General features: G+C 43.1%; 1 protein-coding gene and 1 long non-coding RNA gene across 11 annotated transcripts in view; one reads left to right on the top strand and one right to left on the bottom strand.

The window, feature by feature from the left end:
- RABGAP1L (RAB GTPase activating protein 1 like) overlaps positions 1-25408 on the bottom strand; it is a 318905-nt gene that overhangs the window by 27112 nt on the left and 266385 nt on the right. Inside the window, exon 1 of one of the 9 annotated variants that reach the window (XM_075616680.1) lies at positions 20091-22420. The exons of 7 other annotated variants lie outside the window; for them this stretch is intronic. In XM_075616680.1, the coding sequence (XP_075472795.1) occupies positions 20091-20201 (111 nt within the window). In that variant the 5' untranslated portion in view covers positions 20202-22420. Of the gene's footprint in view, positions 1-20090; positions 22421-25408 lie in introns of those variants that run through there. One more of the 9 variants, XM_075616679.1, reaches the window with a different exon arrangement.
- The window catches only part of LOC142503861 (uncharacterized), an 83500-nt gene continuing 78498 nt past the window's right edge, over positions 20407-25408 (top strand). For both annotated transcript variants that reach the window (XR_012804105.1, XR_012804104.1), the window contains exon 1: positions 20407-20652. This is a non-coding gene — a long non-coding RNA (uncharacterized LOC142503861). The remainder of the gene's footprint in view (positions 20653-25408) is intronic.

Raw genomic sequence — 25408 nt, 5'->3', positions numbered from 1 at the left:
TTGTAATAATATTGATACACTTACACGGCGTGGGTACACAATGGTATCTTTGATATATCCTCCAAATTGTCCCAAGGGGAGGGGTAGGGGTGGTTTATGTGAAAATAACAAAATACTTACACGGCCCTGTGTAAGTAATGATGTTGTATAGTGGTCTGTGGGTTTCAGCTTAAACCTTCCAGGATATAGACCAAAATCAAGGCACCAATAAAAGTTCTTTAAATAAAAGCTGCAGTCAGGACTCCTCTCTCAGGTGCTTGGGGTTAGACAGTCCTTCTTATTCTCCCCGATCCAGCAGTTCAGGGGGGGGGGGGGGGGTTAGTGAGGCACGGTGTCAGTTTATAGTTTAAAACATGACATTTATTAGATTTAAAACAGCCGCACAAATAAACACAGGGATAGCTCTCACATAAAGTAATCTTTTGGCTCTTCGCCGTATGTCAGTGGAACTCTCCAGCCGCAAAAGCTGCTCAGCCTCTGCGTCCGGAGTGCAGGGAGATGACGCGCCTCTGCTCGGGAGCAGGCTGTGGCTGTCAGAGTATTCACTGGCTACGGAAGCCTCAGCTGGTCAAAAACAAGTACTGTTGGAGCAACGCGTTTCGCCGTGAACACGGCTTCCTCAGGCTCTTAAATTCCGGGTTGAAGCAGAGGGGATCGAAGGTTGTCTTTGGTGAATTTGTAGATAACCTTTTTGGATTTATTATTATTTCTTTCTTTTATTATACCACTCCTTTATTTCTGTTCCGAGACTTGGGGTAAGCGCTTAGTGTTTTGATCTTTACTTTAAACCCTTTAGGGGTGCCTGCATAAACCAAAGGGTCCCTAGGAACCCCTGTTGACTAACACTATTCTAACATGTCAAAGGGAGAGTCTGGTTATACTAAGTAGGCAATTACAAATGTGGTCATAAGCGGATGTATCACACATGAATACATTGCATTATAATAAAAATTTGGAGCTAAAGTACATAAGAATACAAACAAACCGGTTTAACATGAATGCTTCTCAAAGAAGCCTTGCTCTCAGCCTGTGCTCTGTACTGTTTGCTGTTACAAGCTTCTACTGTTTGCCCGGATTCACAATGTAACTTTTAGGCTTCATATTAGCTGGCACCAGTCAGATGATCATCCATTTGACCTAGATTCCAGTGAAAGTAGAAATGAAAGGCTTGTTCAGTTCACTGCAGCTTCAACTCCAATCGCAGCTCGGCTATGAGCCTGAGCACTCTAATAAATAAGGTAACAGCCAAGATAAAGATCGAGAGAAGCTTATTTTAAGCTTAACTCGTTTACCAACGGATTTCAATGACTGCAGCCAAGAGGTTAAAAAAAATAAATCAGGAGATATAATTATATTTTATATGAATATGTATTTTTGTGCATTACATTAAAATATCCACAATTTATCCAGCTGCCTCCAAAGGAGCTGGGGCGGGGGAGATACCATTATATTATCTTTGATACAACTGAGGAATCTGAAAGCAAATACTGTGCCCCAGAGTCATCAAAGCACGATCAGCTGTATCGCCCTGGAATCGGTGACACATGCCACTGACTTTAATAGCAGATATCACCGATTTGGGCACAACACAGCAGATCGCACTTTGATGACACCAGGGATGTGACTATATACCAAGATCACAGAGTGGTTGACGTTCCTATATAGCAGCGGTTCCCAAATGGGGTTCCGCGAAGTAAAATTAAGGGTTCTGTGAAAAAATTAAAAATGTACACATTAAAAGTTTAAAATATTGTCGGTACGTTTATATCTGGCGGACGAGAGAATATTTGTGTCAGGTCGCTTTTACTGCACAGCTTGTGTACTAAATTGCCTTTGTAATTGTAATCCAGAACCTGCACATTACATCGACTGTATACTACCACACCTACCTACCTACCTAAATACTAGGAAAAGACGCGCAAACGGCTGTGATTGGTTACGCTCCATGTTTGGATCGGTATTTCGCATGGTGGGAAACTGCCCTCAGTCCCAGTAAATGTAGTAGTCACCATATGGTTACATGCGCTGTGCGCACACTTGTATAAACCTGTTCCATATTTTTATCAATCTGTGCATTTCAATCATCCGCTTTGTAAAAAAGTTCAACGTTATACGCAAACTTTAAATGTAAAATTATTGACATTTAAATTCACCATGAATTTGGACAGTTGGTTAAAAGAATGAACATTAAAGAAAAAAATGATTACTACTTTAAATTGGTCGGCATTTACAGCAACTGAGAAAGAAGATACCGCAATAAATCAAGAAACCGGGTCTGAAGCAGTTGAATCTCCTGTTCCCGAATTTGCAGAGAAAAGGGACAAGTCGAAGAAAAGCGAGAAGCACCCAGTTCTACCAAATCTTCTTAAACTAAGAAACGAAAATATGATGACAGCTTTTTGTCATTTGGATTCACAAGCGTCAGAAATGAACAATGTCCTGAAGCACAATGCCTACTTTGCAAGAAAATATTGGCAAATAGTTCGTTAGCACTTGCTAAATTATGTCGTCATTTTGAACAAAAGCACTCGGAGTACAAAGATAAAGACATTGCCTATTTTAAGTGAAAGCTTGAGGAATATGACAAGGCGAAACGAATCATGACAAAAAAATGTAAAACTGAAAACGCCACAGTGGCTTCTTCAGAGTGAGTTATCGCATAGCACTCGTCGGAGAAGCACACACAATTGGGGAATCGCTAATAAAACCATGTGCAAAAGATATAGTGTCGTGTATTTTAAGTGAGGAGTCGTGTAAAAAAGTTGAAGCTGTGCCACTTTCCAACAACACAGTTTCGCGTCATATTCGTGATCTTGCTGATGACATCCAGACAGAACTCATTTCTCGGCTGCATCAATGTGATGGGTACTCACTGCAATTAGACAAGTCCACTGAAGTTGCAGATCTTGCAAGTTTGCTGGTTTTTGTAAGTTATGATTTTGACAAAGGGATTGAAGAAGACTTGCTTCTATGCGAAAGTTTACAAACTCATACCACTAATGAAAACATTTTTAACTGTATCCATAATTTTATGAACGCACACAGTATAAGTTGGGACAAATGTGTGCACTGATGGCGCCAATGCAATGGTCGGAAAAGTGGCAGGCGCTGTGACACACAAAAAATGTAGCAAAAAACTGCACCAATAGTCACAGTGTTCTTCACAGACATGCACTGGTAGCTAAAAATATTTAAATCACACTTAAAAAACTGTGCTAGGCGAAGCGGTCCAGATTATTAATTTTATTAAAAGTCGACCATTACAGTCACGATTATTTAAAATCACCACCCGGCCCTGCTTTTGCATTCAGAAGTCCGGTGGCTGTCACGAGGTAAAGTCCTCGTTAGAATGTTTGAATTGCGGCAAGAGTTTTTGGCATATTTTCTGGATCTTAAATTTTGATTATCTGATCGATTAACAAACATTTTGTGGTTATCCAAAATTGCATATCTTGCCGACATATTCACAAAATTAAATGACGTATGTTTATCACTCCAAGGATAAAACGTAAACATTTTTAATGTGAGAGAAAAAATATTTTCACTGTCTTGTAAATTGTAATTTTGGATCTCAGCTGTGGAACAAAATAATTTGGACTCTTTTCCAACACTTAAGGATATTCTTGAAGAATTAGAACCGTCAGTTGTTTTAGACAAATGTCCTGGTTGCTGCAATCAGAATTCGTTGATGATGGATTCCCAATGCATGAAATTCGATTAAAAAAAACATATATAGCATAATACTGTAAGGTAGTTGAAAGGCACAAAGATACTCCCAGATTATCCACCGCGCTTATCCTACTTATGCCTAGTAAGTAGGGATCTATTTACTGTAGAGGATTGCCATTGGAAGCTGTCATTACGACAATTATTATTGTGGTTACATTGTACTGTTATAGTATTTGTTTTTATATATTTTTTAAATAAATGTACCTTCTTTTTTTCACTTAACTGTAACTTTTATTTAATTCCTCTTAAGTTCTTATTTAGCACACTGCTTACTTTGTGTCTTCAACTACCTTACATGTATATATGTTATATGCTATATATGTTTTTTATCTCATTCCATATAATAGTAGTGCAATGTAGTGAATGAGGGTAAGAGTGGTAAGTCTGCAGATATAAGGACATTAACAGAATTATATATTTGATAGCTATAGGATACATGTGCTTTCATTCAGTAACCTATACAAGTCATTTAATACACACTGCTGCCATCCACATCAATTGCAGCTTAGTTCATTATATTTCCAACGCAAGGAAAGACTGTTACCATATTTTGCGTCAGATCTCACCCGCTGACGCCCAATGGTAAACTTCAATACAAAACTGAAGCCTATTTTCATGACAAGGCTTTTTCCTTCATTCTTGCTCTTTGAATCTGGTCACAAAGTAGATCTGCCGAAGACCGTGCGGACGCTGAGCGCACAGATTGCCTTAAGGCAGTGTTCACATCCATGTGGCGTGGGGGCACACGGTGCGCAAGAAATCAGTTCAAACTGATTTCTTGGTGCGACAGGCCGATCACGTGAGCGGTTCGCCCAATGAGGGCACACCAGCTCCGTGACGCCCCCCACAGCCCGGCACCTCGACCATGGCCAGGGAAAGCACCCGCTTTCCCACAGCCTCCGGACGGGTGAAGGCACCATGGCCCGGGCTTAACCCTCAGTTATTTAAAGGACTGACGCCACATCTCTGCCATTGCACCATACTTCCAGCTCTCAGAATGCCTGCTATTCCATTATTGATTTCCCAACACACAACTCTGTGAGTGTGTCCCACACCTGCCACTAATACTCTAGCAATATGCTGTAAGAAGTGACCTGCTTGAACAACTGCTACTTTTTCATAATAGTTAGGGGCAAATTCATCAAGCGGTGTGTACGGTGTGTACGAGTTACTCCCATTGACCTGAAAGGGAGCTACAGCTAGATCGGATGCGTTGACAAGCAAAGGGACGTAATGAATCTGCCCCTTAAAATGTAATACAAATAATATTGTCTGCAAATGATGTAGCCATTTTAGCTCAATCATTCTATAAAAAAACCACTAGGGGAAATAAAAGCATTTGAGTTTGCCTATCCCAGCTTCTTAGCAACAGAATACAGTGCAGATCTCTGTCAAGCTTACAGCTGAAAGACAGGAATCAAAAGCATAAAAAAAAACGAAGAATGATGAGAAAATAGACTCCCATTTATAACCTAATCTCTAAGGCCTCGGGCATGGTCAGCGCACCGTGCTGAGGCGTGCTGGTGCTTACCAGTGAGCCCCTACAGCCGCAATGAGAGCGGCTTTAGTAGGGGCTCGCCTGTGCTTCCGCAAGCGTGCGGAAGCGTAGGTCTTATAAAAAATTTAGATTTGGCGCTCTCCGGAGCGCAGGGCCGGTCACGTGAACGGTTCGCCCAATGAGGGCGAACCAGCTCCGTGACGTCACTGGCCCGTCCACCGACACGCTCCCGGACCAAGGCCAGGGAAAGCACCCGCTTTCCCTCAGACTCCGCGCGCCTCAGCAAGCAAGAAGGCACTCTGGACGCAGCCTAAGAAAAGATCAGCATAATCTAATCTTCAAGAACACCTCGTGCTCAAGCTGATCAAGGCTGATGATTTTATTTCTCTCTGGCTGTAAAATCCTTTGAATGGTATAAAAATGTAAGGGAAAGAGCTCTGCAGCTTTCCTGTAGACTAGGTCACACAAGTCCATGCTGAATGCGGACACATGGTCTGAAGAGACCAGCAATGCATGTCAGACAGTGCATGCAATGGATTTCAGTGGCATGCAATACGATGCCTCATTGCCTCAAAGAGCACAGGCCTCAAACACTTTTCCACTTTTAAAGGTTTTTTGCCGTTATAAGAATATCCTAATTTCTACAAGAGATTGTGAAGTTAAGGTAGTAAGAATGTACTTTAGCTACATCATTTTTTAGAAGACAACTTAAGAGCAATGTAAATAAATGTCCTTTATTTGCTCACCATAGGAATATAGTCTAACAATTCTTTTCTCTCCAGTAATTCTGTCCAAATGTAAGGATATAATCTAGAAGAAAAGCTTTATCAGGTTGTAGAACAGGTTGTAGAGCAGAGGGCCTGCTAGATTCCGCTTGGTTTATATGGAGCAAGACTGGAAACACAAGTTCTGCTCGCTCAGCTCATTCATTTTTTTTCTAAACTGGTTCAGTTTGGCAAACTTTGAATCTGAAAAGCAACCCAGTCGATCTGAGAGCTGACACTGCGCAAATTGTATTCCCAATAGATGCTTTCTCTCTTGGGTCAGTCTATGTAGACCTTTTGGTAAAAGTACCAGAGCGAATCAGGAGAACCTTAGTGTGACATGTTGGGTTACAGAGATAGATGAAAAATAAACTGAAGCACAATTTAATTAAACATTTAACTTTTAAAAAGAATACATAGTTTACTCACCATGAGTCAAGAACATCTCATTTACTTTAAAATACCTGATTTTCAATAAATGAAAGCACGTGGGAGATAGGATATCCTTAGGTGATAACACTCAAAGGAGCCATATAGGCCCTCAAGATGATAGAATCTCAGGTTAACCCAACTACTGCAATTTGATCAGATATAACCTAAAAACAGCCTTCAGAAGAATTAATATTTTTATACTGACTGTCATTAATGTAATGTAGGTATTCTAGTGACTTAACAGGAAAAGCAAATGGATAAACTCCAGTGCTTATATAAAAAAAAAGTTCCCAAGAAACCAGAATTCAAAATACAAACATTAATGACTTTTATTTAGACATAAGCAAACATTCAAATGGCCCTAGCGTGAACAATAAACAGAAAATATGCATATATCAAAACACAGCACAAGCATGCACATAAATACAAAGTACATCTCTCCTGTTTTGCCTTCAAATACTTTCTGGGCAAGCTACCCGCCTATCTGAACAAGCTCCTCATCCCAACCACACGCAGCACTTATCACCTGAGATCTGACTCCAAAAGACTGTTCATGGTCCCAAGGCTCAACAAAGTATCCAGCCGCTCCTCCTCCTCTTACCCTGCACCCCACAACTGGAACAGTCTACCGGAGACTCTCACTGCCGCCACCAGTCTAAGTTCTTTCAAATCTACAGCTGTCTCACATTTTAATATGGTCTTTAACTGTCATATAAGCCTATAATATATATTATCTTTAACTGTGCATGCAATGTCTCGTATATAATGTACTATATAACCCTTTTCACTCATTGTAACTATGTATTTGCAACCATGTATTTGTCATTATAACTCTGTGCCCAGGACATACTTGAAAACGAGAGGTAACACTCAATGTATTACTTCCTGGTAAAATATTTTATAAATAAATATCAGCATTGTATACACACAGTCATAAAGAACACACACACACACACACACACACACACACACACACACACACACACACACACACACACACACACACACACACACACACACACACACACACACACACACACACACACACACACACACACACACACACACACACACAGTAGGAATGCTTATTGCTTAATAAATAATGCAGATCATATGGTCAGAGCACATGGCTTGCTAACGTAGCGTTGTGTTAGTCCATTTTGTAGCAGAGTCAAATGCTGCTTTCATCTTTACTTGTTTTTATGCTTTTAGTGTTTAAAATGATGTCTGCTCCCCAATGACAAGTATATTTTATTTCCTATTCCCTTCAATGCATAAAATCCTATAAAAAACCTAGCACAGTGTATTCCACCAGATCCAGAATAAAGCGGATATTCTCTGACTCTCCTTTTTGTCATCACACCTTCCTCCCTTGAGGACAGTAAATGCACAAAAGATACAGAGGGTCCGAAGAGTCCACCTCATACCAAAGAAAGCCAGAAATGTCCGTTTTCTTTGTCTCTGTTGCATAGTAACATGCACCATAATTATCAATCAGTGTGAAAAAGTCATTCCGCGCTTATAGTGCCGGCTATGGCTACAGCTACGGATGCCGTCTCCTGTCTCCGTAGCCCAAGCGAAAGTTGTAATTTGAGTTTGGGAGACGTCTCTTGCTACAAGGGGAGTGACGGAAGGCAGAGGGGCGGGGACAAGAGCAAGGGGGAAGGCTGAAATGGAGAGGAGTTGTAATTTCTGTTTGTATGCTGAGTTTACAGTACTTTCACTTTAAATTACGGGAGAATTTACTATTTTAAAGTTGTTCATATAATGTGTTTCACTTGACAGACACACACAGACACAGACACAGACACACACACACACACACAATCAGAGCCGCCAACAGAAATCATGGGGCCCAGAACAAATGAAAGGAGCAAGGCCCCTCCCCCCCCAACCCATTGCGCACCTACCACGGAAAAACAAATTTTAGCGCACAACATTTACATGACCCCCCAATACATATAAAAATACACCCTCACCCCCCCCCCCCGATACATATAAAAATACACCCCAAATAATAAAACGCTGCACCTGGTGCCGGGTCTCTCAGCAGCGCCGGAAGCCAGCTGGGCAAAGCTTCCGGCACGCCGGCATGAGAGAGAGGCCTGGCGCTCGCACGAGCAGCCATTGTGGGACTGAAAGGTGCCTGCAGCGGGGCAGGGCCAGCAGCAACTGCTGTGACCTGCAGCTGGGCCCTGCCACCGCCAGCTGCCGGGCCACCACCACCCCCCGCAGTCCCGCCACCCACAGGCCCCCTGTTGGCAGCCCTGATCTCACACTCACACACACACTCACACACAATCGCACACACAATCCTCCCTACCCCCCCCCCCCACACAAACAATCACACACACAATCCCACCCCCCCACACACACACAATCACACACACACACAATCCCCCCCCCCACACACACACAATCCCCCCCCCCACAATCACACACACATCCCCCCCCTCTCCCTGCACTCACACACAGACACATTCCCCCTCTCCCTGCATCAGAAGCTATCTGATTGGTTAAAAGACAGTCACATGAGGAGACCGTCTCTCAAAAAATCAAATAATACTGGCTACCAAATTTCTAGTCGCTCCGTCACCGTCGCGTCCACTATAAGCGCCTACATAAGCGACCATGCATTTGTTTTGAGGCGACGTCGCGTCGCCGGCACTATAAGCGCAGCCTCAGGCTTGCCAAACATAACACAGGTACTGTACCACACAGAGCTGCCTTCTTGGTTTAGCCTGACTGGACTGGTGTGACTCTCCCTGTGTAGTGTATCATCAAGAACAATGCAGTCTAGCCTCATTCCTGATAGTGGATCACGTAGACGCCCACACACACTACAATTATTCTACAGTTAGAGTTTTCCCATTTAAATGGCTCGAGAAGCCAATGCAATGTCAGTTGAAGGCTGAAACATTACTGAGCAAGCAGCAACAGTGCAAGATTCCCCCTCTTCAATACAATGTCATGTTAATCGCTCCATTTATGTAGAGAAATGTTGCAGAACAGACAACAGTGGTGACATAATTTTACTGCCACGTACCATCCATCAACATACACAACAGATACAGATCATTATGTAGCAGTGTGGTCTCCATTTCTCAAAGCGCCCTTCTAAATCATCCATTACTTAACCAGGTAGATGTAGCACGGGTGACAAGCACATTGAATCCTCTCAGTCAAACTGTCCTTACAGAACCCCCATTTATAGTCATTATAAAGCAGCCAGCGCATGTAACACACATATCGCCGAGACAGATAAATACAACCACGATCTGGTGTATCCTGCTAATTACCAGCGGCTGGATTATTTTTATTGGGCATGTATATCTTTATTTATATAGCACCATTAATGTTCATTGCGCTTCACAGCAGTAATACACGTGATAATCATATGTAGCCCCGGTCTCTTTTCAGCCCCAGACACCCCCTTGCCTGTGCGCCGAGCGGTCGCGGGTGCCACCAAAGACATAGACGGACCCGCCGGCACGCCGAGAAGGTGGGGGCCGGAGCAGGGAGCGCTCCGAGGCTCTGCGGCGCACCCGGCTAGCGGGGGCCGCCATTGTGTCAGCTCGCGCATGCGCACTGGTCGCCCATGCGCAGAAGGTACGCAAGAGTTGCGGCGGCCATTAGGGAGTCGCGCATGCGCAGTACAAGTGCGCACGCGGCCCCAATGCGACAGCAGCCTCCACGGGACAACAGTTCCCATGAGGCATAGGGAGGCAGGCACCAGGTGCCTCATAGCAGCCAATAAGGCTCCCGGATTGCAGAGAGGGGAGATTGATACATTTCGTGGGCTGAGGAGAACGGCAGTTGGAGCTGGGAGCAGGAAGGGGGAGGAAGGGTGTAGGGAGCAAGTGGCTCCTACACCAGGTCAGGTTATCCCCAGGTCCCAGGTAGGCCCCACTCCCCACTAGGTTAGTGGGTAGGTTCTGAGGGAAGGCCCCTAAGGTAGGGACCCTGCCCTTAGGTGAGTGGGTGTGTGGAGTCTTGTCAGTGACACAGCTGCAGTGCTGTGTGCGCTGACAAGAAGACACAGTGTTGTGTGCAGTGCAGCTGCATCAGTTAATTGAGAGGAGATAGTTAGAGGGGATCTGGAAGGCGAAGGGAGAGGTAGTGTGGGTGCAGGGGGTCAGTGACCCGCCTGCATAGGACAGCTTTACCCCGCGGGCCCCTAGGAGTATCCCCTGAGTCACAGTAGGTTGCTGTGCTGCAGGGACGCCCTATAGTGGTAGAGAGAATTCACCTTACTGTGTAGGCAGTTAGGGACCAGTGTGCGGAGCAAGGTGGTGGCGAGCTGTTTGGGACCAGACAGCTGCAAGGCGCGACATCAGAGGCAGGCTGTGGATTCGTCTGATCCTTTTCTAAGTTGTTACCGGTCACCGCCGTGACCGGAAGGTATTTACATCAAGTGCACCAACACCGGTCAACAGGCGCTGATCCCGCCCTAGGCGTAACTCTTTGGGGACACTGGTGAAGTGGCCAAAGGACTGAGCCTATACAAATATAGTATCATACATGGACACGGTGTGTGGGGCACGCGGTGAGGGGACGGAGACGTTACTCCTGATGAGAGTGGCCGAGCCACTAGTGTTATGAGCGTTATAGTATAAGTGTTATGTATTATGTGTTGATGCCAATATAGAGTGCTAAGGTTATTATTGCGTTACAGTAAAACCAGTTACAATCATAAAGGTGTTGTTATGTTTCTTGCCCAGGGGAATCTTACGTAACGGGGATCCTGGGTAAGTGGAGGCGCTGCGCTAATAAGTGTTATCCCAGGCTCCCAGCTAGCGGAGGCTCAGATCTCCTGGAGCCACAGGTGTGTGCAGTAACCCGTAGTCTCTTTGGGAGCGTCAGAAAAAGGGCTACACATATAAATACCAAATAATACAAATAACATCATGGGAAGAAGTGCTTTAGACATAAAAGTAACATTTAGGAAAATGAGTCCCTGCCCCAAAGAGCTTACAATCTAAGTGGTATGTAGGAAGAACGTAAAGAGACAGTAGGAGGGCGTTATAGTAAGTGCGTCTGCAGGGGGCCATGGTTTATTTATGAGGTGTACAGTATCAGGCACAAAGCTACTCATATGCTATGTTTAGGAGGTGTGTTTTAAGATAGGTCTTAAAGCAATATATACAGTATATATATATATATATATATATATATATATATTTTTTTTTAAATATATATATATAATATGCCTGCTAAATGAAACTTTCCTATTAAACCTACCATTCAGGTACAGAGCTAAAGCAGTTCAGGCTTTAAAAAAAAAAAAATATATAGTTTTTTTTTACCTTCAATAGTTTCATGTGGGCAATCTCTACTTACCTAAAGAACTGCATAGCTGCCTGTCAATTCGTTCTCTGTCTATTGATCGGCAACATCTTTAAATATGGGGAATGTATTTCCTCTGTTTCTGTCACTCAGTGGAAGCTCATGAATATTCATGAGCACTCCTGCACTGACATGTGCAAGAGGGCGGGCAGGGCTCACAAAGGGGTGTGCCAGAGCTTGTGACAGGACATGAAGGGGCAGTGCCTTAGCAAATGGCTGTTAAAATAGAATACAAGAAAATTGGTCTTTCAAAGTTGTTTTTTAAAGAACAGAAAATGCTATAAGTATTTTTTCTTACTACAGAACTGATTTATTAAAAAAAACACACATGCAGGATATTGCCTGAACTGCAGCTTTAAAGGTGGATAGAGAGGGTGCTAGTCGGGTATTGAGGGGAAGGCATTCCACAGGTGTGGGGCAGTCAGTGAGAAAAGTTTAAGGCGGGAGAAAGCATAATTTTGTGACGTCCGCAGCATCATTTGCCGTTGGGATGCCAAAGGAGCAGGAGGGCGGCAGAAAGGAGACGGCCAAATCGGGCAAGTGCTCAGGAGCGGCGGATTTTGAAATCTGCCGCTGATCCCACCATCAGCCAAAAGTCGAGGACAAAAAGCATCTGTTCTACAATGCATTTCAGAGGACCCATGGAAGAGATAACTCCACTGATTTTGCACAAAACACAGGTAAAAAGAACACTTTCAGGGTGATAATCTTTCTGAAGAAAACAAATAAATTGATCCGTTGCTTAAAACAATATATACAGTATATATATATATTTTTTAAATATATATATAATTTGCCTGCTAAATGAGACTTTCCTATTAAACCTACCATTCAGGTACAGAGCTAAAGCTGTATTGCACATTGCCTCTGCCCCCAAACATTTACTTCAATTCCCATCCTAAATCTGTTCTGCAAACCTCATCTGAGCTATCGAAACCAGACATTTACACCACAAAGGGGGCTCTCAATGGCCGGTTTCACTGAAGTCTGAGTGACACATGCAGACTAATTGGCTGTCAAAACATTGATCTGCATGAAATGTCAGCAAAAGATGGTGCAGCTCTGCCATATTTCTCTGCTGTGTGTCACACACACACTGAAGATGTCACGTGACAAGTTCATTTTATTTTGCTTTAACCACTTTATAGTCAGAGATCAATTTTTGTGTGGCAGGAGAAACAGATTATATTGACCCAGCATTTGCAGGTCCGGTCAAAGCAGAAATCTCCCCCCCCCCTCCCCTCCGCCAGAAGCGTACAATGTTAGTATATTGCCCCTCTGAACATGTCCTGCCCATGGTTTAAAAACAAAACAAAAACATTTTGATTGTGTTCATATCTAGCTTCTGAGGTTACCATGGTAACCTTTCGACTGCACTGGGCTCTGAAAGAGCTTCATTTTAACCTCTAGATTGCTTAACATTTCAAATGCCTATATCTCCTAACGATTTTATAAAAAAAAACAGCATTGGGAAGCGTTCTCTTAACATAAGTAAAAGAAAATGCAAAGCAATGGCGATCAGAGCGTGCTGCTGCGTTACTTCTCGCCAGGCTATAATCAGCAATTTCCCAGGGAATCGGACCAAAATGATATATTGCTCCCACTCCTAAACAGAGAAAGCCCTGAGAATGTTACTATAACTGTATGAATATCAGGTCACGTGTAGGAAAAATCACACGCAGAAGATTTTCAGTTATCGTACAAATTCTTTGATAATGGGTGTTGGTTGTTGCAAGAAAGGTTTCCTGTGTCGAGGGAGACAACCATACTCTCTTATATTGTTTGAAGTATGAGGAAACTGCATCAGAAAGACGCTGAAACTAACTAGATACTTTCATATTCGATTCTACAATTAACATGAAACCTTTTCTGATGGAAACTGTTAGCATTGAACCTGTAACGCACAAGAATGGTACCATTTTATCTAAAGAAATGTTTTAACTAGAACTAACTATTCTATCAATGTACATACAGTATACAACAAATGGTCTTTAAAGTTAATGTACAGAATTGTCTACATATTTCTTATGTTGGCATCACAAGAATGCGGTTTAGTACTGTACCTCCCTTTCCTTCATATCATGTCATTGCTAAAGAGGTTTGGCAGACTACACAGGAGGCGCACTGTAGCAGAGCTCACCATAAGAGATATACTCGCCATACAATATTTGTGATAAGGAACTACACATATAAACAGCTGTAAGCATCAAGCATACTATGATCACACGGACACCAAACCTGCTCCATAATCCCTATTACTTTAAATCATAACACTTGAATTACAACGGTATTACAGGGCTTCATGTGATTATGGTGTACTTGGTGCTTATTACAGCCTATGAACTTCTGGATGCATATAGAATGCATTTTAGGCTCCCTATATATAGTTTAGTATGGAATTATTCTTATTTTTGTATTGCAGAGCTGGGGTTTTTTGGATGGCTGAAATGGTATCATCAATTATTTCTTTCACATTACGTGAACGTTCTGGATACAACAGTAACACTGACGAATGGCCAACTACACACATCTCTATACAAGAAACCCACAGAGAGATGTAGTTACCGCAATAACTCCAGTTTCCATCCCACTCATACAAAATAAGTCATCATATACAGCCAGACTATAAGATATCACCAAATATGCTCTGACACTAAAGACAGGAACAGACACCTCACAACCCTGGCTGAATCATTCAGACAGAAGGAATACAATCTGAAGACTATTACCAAAACAATTACATCTGCACTAAAAGTCCCACGAGAACACCTGATCCAATACAAAAAGAAACAAGCACACGCATCCCACTAGTGGTCACATAACAAGCCGGCCCATGATGGAATGTGACAAATAATCAAAGATCTGCAACCTATGCTGACAGACGATCACACATTAAAAGACATCTTCCCAAAACCTCCCATCCTTGTATTCCGGCAAGCGCCAAACCTCAGGCAGAAGTCAACAGAAAACTGCATAACGGACTGAAAGACGCTGTGAATGGCACAAGACCGTGCAACAACATGGTGCAAACATATATGCCAAGATCTCACAGCTAGTCACAAACATAGAACATTCAATATTAAAGGACCATTTTGCTGCACATCCAGGAATGTGATATACTGTATATGATTCATTGGTGAAACCAGCCCAAACCTTCAAACTAGAGTGAACCTACACAGACACACAGTAACGCCGACAGAGGGGGAGAGCCGGGACAGGTGTCCCAGGACTGGTGGCTGTTGGGGGCCCAGCCTCAACTTGTACGTCCAGCTGCCGGGCCTCTGGCTGCTCTCCCCAGCTGCTGCCTCTTCTTGCCACGCAGGGCCTACTTCTCTCTCTTGCCGGCGCGTGATGGAACTGGACCTGATGTACGGGTGCACCCAGTTCCCGGAGCACACCGGCAGGAGAGAGAAGATGGTGTGGGAAGAGGAGGGAGCTGGGGCTCGGCAGAGGCAACCACAGCTGCTGCCTGCCTCTTCCCACACTGGCCCCTCTCCCGCTGATGCACAGCAAAAGCTATGTGCACCTGGAAGTCAGGCTCAGTGTTGGCATCTGGGGGTGGTGTAGTTGTGTCTCTATTGGGAGGGGTTATTGTGTGTGTATTGAGGCGAGGGTGGGTTGTGTGGGCAGTGTGGGAGGGGCAATTGTATGGGTATTGGGTGGAATTGTGTGTGTGGCCAGAGGAGGGGGGGGGAAATGAGTGTAAGGAGGGGCGGATTGAGGAAGCAGGATTGAGTGAAAGGGGGTAATTGAATATTAGCGGAGGGGGGAGAAGTGAGAGGGGGTGTAAGAGAGGGATGGGGGGAGAGTGAGTGAGGAAGAGAGGGGGAAGACCGAGAGACAGAGGGGGGAGAGAAGTACAGGTGTGAAAGGGGAGGGCTCGCAAAGCAGGCATGGTGGGGGAGGGGCGGCGCCGACAAGAGTGGGGGGCGAAGCTCTAGTCCTGGGCCCCAGGAAATCTATCGGCTGCACTGATCACACCATGAAGGAAGATACTGCACTCCAGTGGGACACCACTTCTCACAGCCAGATCCTTACGTGCTCATGTGCATGTCGTTTCCCAGAAGGCCTTGCTGCAGTGGAAGCACTGTATGCTAAGTGATAATTGTGAAAAGCAGGGTTGCAGACCTGTCAGACATGTGAATGTGCTCACAAGTGATATTTTCATTTGCCATAAATGATTTAAACTTCCAAATCCTCAACAGAGTGTTTAATGGCACTAAAGAACTGAACACATTTGAACTAAAAATGATAATACTCTGACACTAAAAAAGAGGACTTAATGTGGATATGAGATTCTTATACACCATCATAATTTGTTGTAATGTTGCTCTGTTCATTTTACAATTCAACCCCTTCTCTGCCCCTGCACCCCCACCCCCCTTCACAAAGCTGATATGTGGACCTACATGATTTCCCCATTTTTCACTATCAATTTCCCTCCATTTATTGCCATGTTTTTTTATTTACTACCCTCCTTGCCATTAACTCTCTACATCATCTGTCTTAGGCTGTTATCTTGGCTTTCACATTAAACCCATGCATAGCAAATATAAATATCACTTGTGCGCACATTTGCATGTCTCAGATGGCTTTGCAAACCCTGCGTTTCGCCCTTATGTCTTCCAGGGATTCTGGGTAATGACATGCAAATGAGCACTCACAGTGTGTCACATTTTAAACTTTGTTAAACTCCTGGAATATTTGCAAATCAGAATTGCTGACCTGAGAGAGAGCAGAACGCTTGAAAGCTGGTCTTATAATATCAATTGTTAGTCCGAATAAAAAAAGGAAACACCAACAGTAATACTGAAGTAGTCATTTACTCTGCACTTCTACATTATGTAAAGACATGAAAACAATTATAAAGGCCTCAAATGGTAATTAGCTAAAGCCTTTGTGAGGTGTTATAAGAATACCATGGGCGTCTGCACCTAAGTTTCCTACAGACTGTTCCCATCTCTTATCTCTCCCTTGAATGATTCAGAATGCATTTAAATGCCTGGTTTTAGGAGCAACAAGAAAGTTTCAGTTAGATGCGCAAAACCTATTCCACTGCAAACATGAATACTATCACCACTTAAAGCACAATTCAAGCTCTTTTTTTAATTGTACTTATTATTTTCTTACATAGGATTGAAGCAGGGGGTCTCCAGAGCTGATCCCTATTAATTTCAGCTCTGGGACTCACTGCTTCCGGAGGTACTTACCTCTGTAAGGGGTGCCGGTAGCTGCTCTGCTAGCTGGGATCACATGATGGCCGCTTTTCATAGCTCCCGCGTCCTGCGGGCCAATAGGAAACAGTGACGTCCTCAGGTTCGATTTTCCTATTGGCCCGCGTAATGCAGGAGCTTTAAACTTTAAAAGCCAGCTGGCTGGGCCGGAGCGGCTACTGGCACCCCCTATGGAGGTATCTCTGAAATTTAAATTAATGGGGTTCAGCTCCGGAGACCCACTGCTCCAATCCTGTGTAAAAAATTTTTTAATTTTTTTTAAAATGCTTGGATTTCTTCTTTAAGAGGCATTCAATAGGAATAACTATGCCAATTTTCTAGAAATTGTTCTAATTCTTAAACTAATTGCTTGCATTTTACTGCTCTCGCACATCTATCAACTGAACAGCATCAACTCCTTCAATGCCAGAGCTAATTAAGGCCATGTTTCACAGCAATGGCGGCTTAAACACTTTTATTGCTGGAGTACTAAAGTAAGAAATATACTGGGAGTAGAGTAATATTAGGGCAAGTTGGCAATGGGCTGCAGGTCCCACACGCAATGGAAGGGTTGATATACGTTCCTGGTTACGGGTCTGACATCCTCTGTGGAATGTGGCAATTCTGGGTGTTTGAGATTATTCTGGTTAAATACAATGTTCCTGATGTGAGACAAATGTCTATACCAAAATTAGGATTAAGCATCTCATGAAGGATGTATATTCTCAACAGTGACTCAAAATCACATGCACACAATCATCCCACAGTTTTACACAAGCATTGTACCACTGCTAATTACTTTTCACACCCCATAAATGGTCCTACATCTATGGTACCAGCATTATCAGGATTATACACATAAATCCTACCACTAGACACACGTGGTAACTTCTGTAGCCCTACATACAGTAACCCCACACAGCATTCAATTTAAACATAATCCCCATCATAACCTTTTAAAAAAAAATAATGTCCCCCCTCCGCCCCCCCCCCCCACAAGTCTTCCACAATGTAAACCCCCTCCACAGACTGACAGACTCAGCCCCATAAAGGTATTGTAACACCTACCAGAAGAAGAGACTTGTAGTCCTGGAAGTTTGCAAATCCCTTGTGACATCATTTATGCATTAAAAGGTATTGTCCCTTATTCGTTACACTGCGTTAGTGCCGATCCCGTGCTATCGCACAGAAAGCAGCATTGACTTTAATGAGACTTTTCATGTGACAGCGTTGAATTGCTTCTATCGCAGTTTATAGAATAAGGGCCATTAACTGTAACCTAAAATAGCTTTAATTTTTTTTTAATGAGAAGCAGTTTTTATTCTACGGGCTAACACAGAATTACTCTCCAAGATATCTGTACAATTTAACAATTCACAAAGAAACAATGGCCCATACTTACTAAGCAGACTTCTGCTTTAAAACTATTTCTGGCAATGGAAAACACATTACAGGCCATTGACTTGTATGGGCTGTAAGGTGTTTTGTGGCCAAATATCTGTACGGTACCCTATGTCAGCGGTGCGCAAAGTGGGGGGCGCGGGGTTTAACTGAGGCCCCCGTGCGCTTCTTAAAGGCATTTCAATTAATGCCGGGGGAGCTGCAGGGCCTCTGTAAACCTTACTTACCTTGATTCAGATGCTCCTGGTGATGCGCCGCCATGGCAACGCGGGATCATGTGACATCCCGTTGTCATGGCAACGTGACGTCATGACGCCAGGACGTCTGAATCAAGGTAAGAGGGAGTGGGGGGCGCAAGGATAGGGGGAAAGCCAGCAGGGGGGCACAGGGGAAAACGATTGCGCTCCCCTGCCTATGTTACCCCAAATGCACAGAATTCTTTATTATACATGTTTGTTGGACGATCAGTGGGGAGGCCTTCACCAAGCAGTGGATCGACAAGGGCTGAAGATGATACATATATACACATACTAGCACATATATACACATAAGTGCGAGGGTGCTGTGCATATGAAATCAGTAAAATGCATATATTTCCCTAATGTAAAAATGTATAAACCCAAATCCAGAGTAACTGCAGCACCCCCGCAAAGCTAGTTCCAGTATGTATGTGTTATATTTTATATATATATATATATATATATATATATATATATAAAAAAAATAGAAAGCAGTTGGCACACTGAAAACAGGTTATCCACTGATGCTTATCCCATATATGCACATACACAGAAAGACTTTACCAGATACAGATCCAGGAAAAACGAGACAGCACAGTCAGGGAAATCCAAAGCTGATGTATTCAGGATAAATACATAGGCACTGCATCCAACGTTTCGGTCATCAGAATGTGACCTTCCTCAGGGACGTGCCTGACTGTGTGCTGTCTCGTTTTTCCTGGATCTCTATCTGGTAAAATCTTTCTGTGTATATGTATATATATGTATATATATATATATGTGTATATATATATATATATATATATATATATATATATATATATACACACACACACACACACACACACACACACACACACATGTTTGTGTGCTGCCTGCATGCTGTGAGGGATTCTTCAAGCACAGACTGTTGTGGCAGTTCTCCAGCGGCGTTTAGCATTGGCTCCACAGTACCCAGGACGGTCGTACTGAGAGGACTCTTACCCATAATCCAGCAGAATTTATCTGGGGATTTCTCATGAACCGGTAACCGGACCTGCCATATACTCTGAACGGTGATGTCACAACGACACAGATTTAACTCTAAAATGCCTCTTTATCATGTTCTCTTGTGAGTGCATGTCCAAGAGAGTGTTTAACTTTTTTGTGTTATTAAACTATTTGTAACGGTATCACGCTATGGAGTTTGCGCTTCTTTTTCATTTTTTTCTTTTATAATATATATATACATATATGAGATTGAGATATATATACACACGCACAGTTGAAAAATGTTTTAGTCTTCAGTAGAACCGTTTTCAAAAACTGTCCTATTAAGAACTAAATCACTGTCGGCAGTATGCATTTAACAAAGTATATTGAAACTGTAATTGCGTAACTCTAGTATATACCTCCAACATAGACACTACAATATCAGTTCTGCCTTATACACTGAAGACATTAGGCTGGCATCAGCTGCCAAACTTACCACAGGTTTGGGCTTGCTAATTTCCACCAGTTTTGCCAGGATATCCTCGTCTGAGAGTCGACTGAAGATGTGGGCATCATAGGCCATCGAAATGGAGATCTCTTCCATCATTTTGGAAGGTGCCACGGATGGATGCTACAGTACCCGCTTGAACGGTGATGGAGACCTTGTCACAGATGCTACAACTTGAATCTGAACTTGTCTCACCTCAATGAGGGACAAACACTTAAATACCTCCCCCCTCCAAACCTTGATTTAAAGGCTGAAGATATAGGGGAGGAGCTGCAAAACGTCTCGTAGCTCATGCAAAGTTTTAGTACCGTCTAGTTTCTGTAGGTGAGGTGGGGTATGCGGGAGGGGTTTCTTTTCATCCCTTATTCTGAATATCTGGAGTAAACGCATTCCTGCTTCCTAAAAGAATAACTCCAAATCATTCTGATCAGATTCAGCTAAATTAAGAATATTTCAGCTGCCTCTACACAATTTGGATCAATAAGCTGTTGAGATGAGTTTATCTTCAAAGCATGCAAGAGTCTTGATAAGAAATGGAGGAGCACTGTACGTAAGTACCCTTGCTCTTCTAACTGTCTGATTGCACAAGTTCAGTGTCTAGAGATTTAGTACTGAAAACTCTTCATTGCAGCAGTACAAAGTCGGTCCTGAATGGGTTCGCCTGACAAATGTAGTAAGCAGCCAATGATTATTAACAAAAGTCTGACAGGTCTCAGGAGTTTCCTGGAGTAAAAGTGAAGGAGTGGAGCTTACGGCTGTAAAAAAAAATGCAAAGTATGTCAGCAAAGTCCACAATTGCTACATCGGCTTGTTCTTTGTAGGAGTCAGTATACAGCTAAGAAAAACAATATAGGAAACGTGGTCTTTTCCAGGGGAGTCACCTTCATGCAGTGTCTCCTTGTGACTTAAAATCATTTGTAACAAATCCCAGCAACACGCAATAAGGAACACAGTTCAGTGTGTCAATCTCATGTGATATCTCAGGGAGAGACTGTAGTCTTCAAAAAAAAAATCACATGTACTGTAGCAACATACAGTATATGACGAACATTCATGTCGGTCCAATAAAGGTTGCTTACACCTGCAATCTTCAATCAGTGCAACAACTAATAAAACGTGAATGTTTTGCCAATAGGGTGAAAGGGGGACAAGAAAAATATTAGGTTCTGTTCTCAATACAAGATCCTTCTAATTTCTTACGGTTCTGAAAATAAATCAAAAATAAAAATAAACGCCCATCATTTCAACAGCGCTTACAAACTGGGAAACATCTGGTTTAGAAACGAAAAAAAAAAGATGCAGATAACCAGCTCAGTGAGCGAGATAAGAGCTTTGACGCTGAAGGTTATCTGAAACTTTCTCTATGTCCTTTCTCTGCCAGAATGAATGCTCTAAACCCAATTCAACATTTCCGAAGGTTTTGGTTTGTTCAGGAAATAAACATGGGTCCTGAGAGAACAGGAGCTGACTCCCGTGGGACAGTGAGCCCTAAAAACCCAAATTTATAGGCTCCTGGTTTTTGCTGTCTTTCAGGACAAACAGGATGGAGTTGTTCCACTTTCCCTTCTCATTCTTCCTCTTCTGTTTCCTCGATGTGTCTTTCCTGCAGGACAGGTCCAATATTTGCACAGTGACACGACTGTTGTTTGCATCTCAATAGAAAATGTAAATAGTAGCTAGGATTTTGCTGGGATAAATACAGTATAGCCAAATCAGGAGCACTCCCCTTGCACAGGGCGGAGGGACAAACTGCGGCCAGACTGATAACACACTGACTTTTAATAGGCCGACAAATGAAGAATTTGATGGAATCCTAGAGATTAGAATAATTTCCAACTGCCATTAACCCATCCGGTACTGGTGAAAATCTGCTCTCAACACTTTTTTGAGTGTCCCTTGCAGGCTGCTCTGCGAAGATCCCTTGTTTATTGATTGAATGACACGCAGGGAGAAGCTGACTTTAGGTTTGAAGTCTGTGGTGTGAGCAGGATGTAACGAAAGCAGCAAGCACCTTGCTTGCTGTCTTTAGCTCATTGGGAGAGCCTGCTCCCTCCCACAAGACGCTTCTGTCACAGCCTGCAGGGCCAGTGAGCTGTGAAACATATTGCCCCTGTGCCTTGAGAAAGATGTTCTTAGCACAAGATTTCTCTATGAGGCTACGCGCTGAGGAAATGCACAGGGGAAAGACGACACCTGTTGCAGGAGGTGAAGGAGCTGCCGCTTCCCAGAATTCTCCTGGCCTCTCTGCCTGCCGCCCAGCAACAGAGAGCTGGGGGACGGAGCCTGCATAAACAACCAGGACACGCTGCATATAATAACAAGCTTTCTGCTCTGTTAATGATAGAAAAATGGCATTCTGTGACCAGAGCTGGGGGAGGGGAGGGGAAGCACGCACAGAGATAGGGATTGCCATGCCCTTAAAGATGCAGCTCACAAAATAAAAATTATGAAATATTTTCTGCCATTAAACTTGCCCCCCTACCCACCCCAAAAATCTGTCTACAATTGCCATTTTGACTTCATCTTTACAGGTTCATTGCATCAACAGCCAAATTGTGGCTTTTCAAGGCATTAACCGTTTAATACTCTAGTTAACATTGAGCAATCCTACCCTTAAGCCCTCTGATTTGCAATGCATTTCAGGCCACTCTTGCAGAGTAGGGGTTAGAGGAAACAATGCCTCCACCTATACATTTTAACCCCACAGCTCTGGTAAGTTATGGAATCGTTATCCCCTTTCCTGCAATGAGATCTCAGAAGACCCAGATTTTTCATTGCCAGAGTGGCCTCCAGTAATTTCATAAGTGCCAAGGCCAAGATAGGTCCCCCTGGAACTGAAGGCGTTAAAAACGTGGTGTTAACAGACTCCCTTCCCTGTGAATATATTTCAAAAAAGGGAAGCAACGTGTCAGGTGTTCCAGTTACTCATCACACACACAACTAGGTGTATAGATCAGAGCACTAAAATAAACCACTTAAACATTTATCACACTGTCGAATATTTTAAACACTTGTTTATCATTTAGGCTCAAAAGTCTACTTCCAATATGCAAAACAGCATATTCCACAGAGTATGCAGTAAATATTGCTTTTGTTTGTGATTACAAATAAAAAAAGTAAGAATCTGATTTTTATTTTAACCCTTTGGGTGCCCCTTGACATAGTTACCACATCATGGGGTCTGGCACTCCCCAGGCCTCATGATGTAATAGCGACATCATAGTCTACTTTACTCATTTTCCAGGGGAATTCGTGTCCTTCGTCACATCCTGCTCACAACACAGACTTCAAACCTAAAGTCAGCTTCTCCCTGCGCTCATAAGGAGCGCTAAACGTAATCTGGCTGTCTGACGAACGTCGTTAGTGACGCCGCGGTCATGCGCCCGCTCCCGAGGAGCAGTCATGTGATTGCGAAGTTCCAGAGGCACTTTAAAAAAAAAATTTGAACCATCAACGTGGTACTGGAGCTGTAAGTGGTTTAAGTAGGAGAACCCATGTCCAACACACAGGACTTCACGGTGTATGATGGAGCCTTGTTTTACCCAAAACAACCTTATTGTGTCTGTTTTTTAAAATAAATAAGTCAGACTTGACAAGCCTGCCCTCCAGGGGCAGTCTAGAAAATGGTTTTAGCCACAATGGCTCAGCTGTGTGGACACGATGACAGCTTCTCTTACAATATGAAAGACCACTGGACTTTACTGCGAACAGAAGTGCTTCTGAATTATACAGTGTCCTGCTTACTTACATCATTGATGATCTAAATAAACTGTTAGTTGTCATATACAACTGCTCTTTGCTACAGTGCTGTGTATGGCAGAATATATTGGAACAGTATATCTGAATAACCTGTTGAGCATGTGCAGAAAGGAAAGTTAAACATTCGAGTTGGTGATCCATATTGAATGTATAGGAAACACACGATTCTGCTGTTTTATATCATACTAGCTGAGAGCCCCGGCGTTGCCCGGGATGTTTGTGGTGTGGGGGCGGCATTTGGGTGGGGAGTGGTCCACGCGGCCCATGGCGGTGTGCGGTGGTACTGCTGCTGTGGCTGTACTGATGGTGATTGTATCGGTGTGCTGATTTGGGAGGGTTTGTTGCTGATGTGGGGGTGCGGATGTGGGTGTGCCGATGGGGGAGGTGCGAAGCAGCAACGATTGGTCTACATACAGTAGTGGATATGAATTACAAATGGAACCTTCCTTGCCCGGCATCCTAAGGAGTTTGCATCAAGTGTCACATTAATTGGCTTAGTCTCTATTACCTTGTCAGGTTGCTGGATTCATGCAGGCTGGGCGTTGGTAATGCAATGATGGGAGCCAGGAACTTTATTCATACAAACAGCAGCTGTATTAATCACTGTTGATAACGTCTCAATCACAACATATACGTTACATCTTGTATAGTCTCATTTGTGCTCACTGCTTGTGCGGTCTGTATTCTCTTCCCTTGCTGCTCCACAATCTTAATTGTAATTGATTAATTAAATGCTATTTTGTGAGCCAGTTGTCTCCCATTACAGACCCATAAGACCACTTCTCTGTTACCAGCCATTATTAAAGTGAATAAGATGGTCAATGGAAGTTTGGGACAATGCCAGTAGGAGGCAGGCAGGGAGCCTCGCTATTACTACAGTTTGTAAGAATGGCTGTTTGCAGATACTATACAGTGGGAAAGGTTAGTGGGTCATTCAATGGAAACCCCAAAAGATTAAAACCATGCCATTCCTCCCAGAAAAGCAGTAATTGCAACTTAACAACATATATCCGCAACAAAGGGAAGGCACTCAACCAAGAAACACCTGCCATAACATTTTTCAAATTTCCTTAATAATTTAAGATAGTTTCAATAGGTTCAACTGGCCTGCAAATCACATAATATACATGCTGATATACGTTTATCGATGTATAGGAATGGTAATAATACACATGCTAAATAAATACAGCTTTAGTCCAAGGCTCATACTTAACTGAAGAAAAACTGCAGCAGCAAATCTAAAGTTGCAATAATCAGGGCTTCATTATTAAACATATCTAAGATGAAGACCAATGGTAGAACAATTTATTTTATTTCAAAATGGTCATACTCACCAAGAAACTTAGTACTAGAGCGCGTGTAGGAACTTAGGAAGGACACCCATCCCATACCTACAACCGGGACCAACCGAAAGAAAACATATAGGGGTACGGCGAGGAAGACCAACACAGGGCGAGCAACAAGAATGGAAGTAGAAAAGCTGGCTGTCAGTGTATTGGGGTTTGTTTGCCATCCTTTGTTTAAAAATGAAGATTTTTGATTCCTTT

The sequence above is a fragment of the Ascaphus truei genome, chromosome 10 (genome assembly GCF_040206685.1).
Source record: "Ascaphus truei isolate aAscTru1 chromosome 10, aAscTru1.hap1, whole genome shotgun sequence".
NCBI lineage: Eukaryota > Metazoa > Chordata > Amphibia > Anura > Ascaphidae > Ascaphus > Ascaphus truei.
The sequence above is the reverse complement of the archived record's forward strand: the minus strand, read 5'-3'. Positions and strand labels throughout refer to the sequence as shown.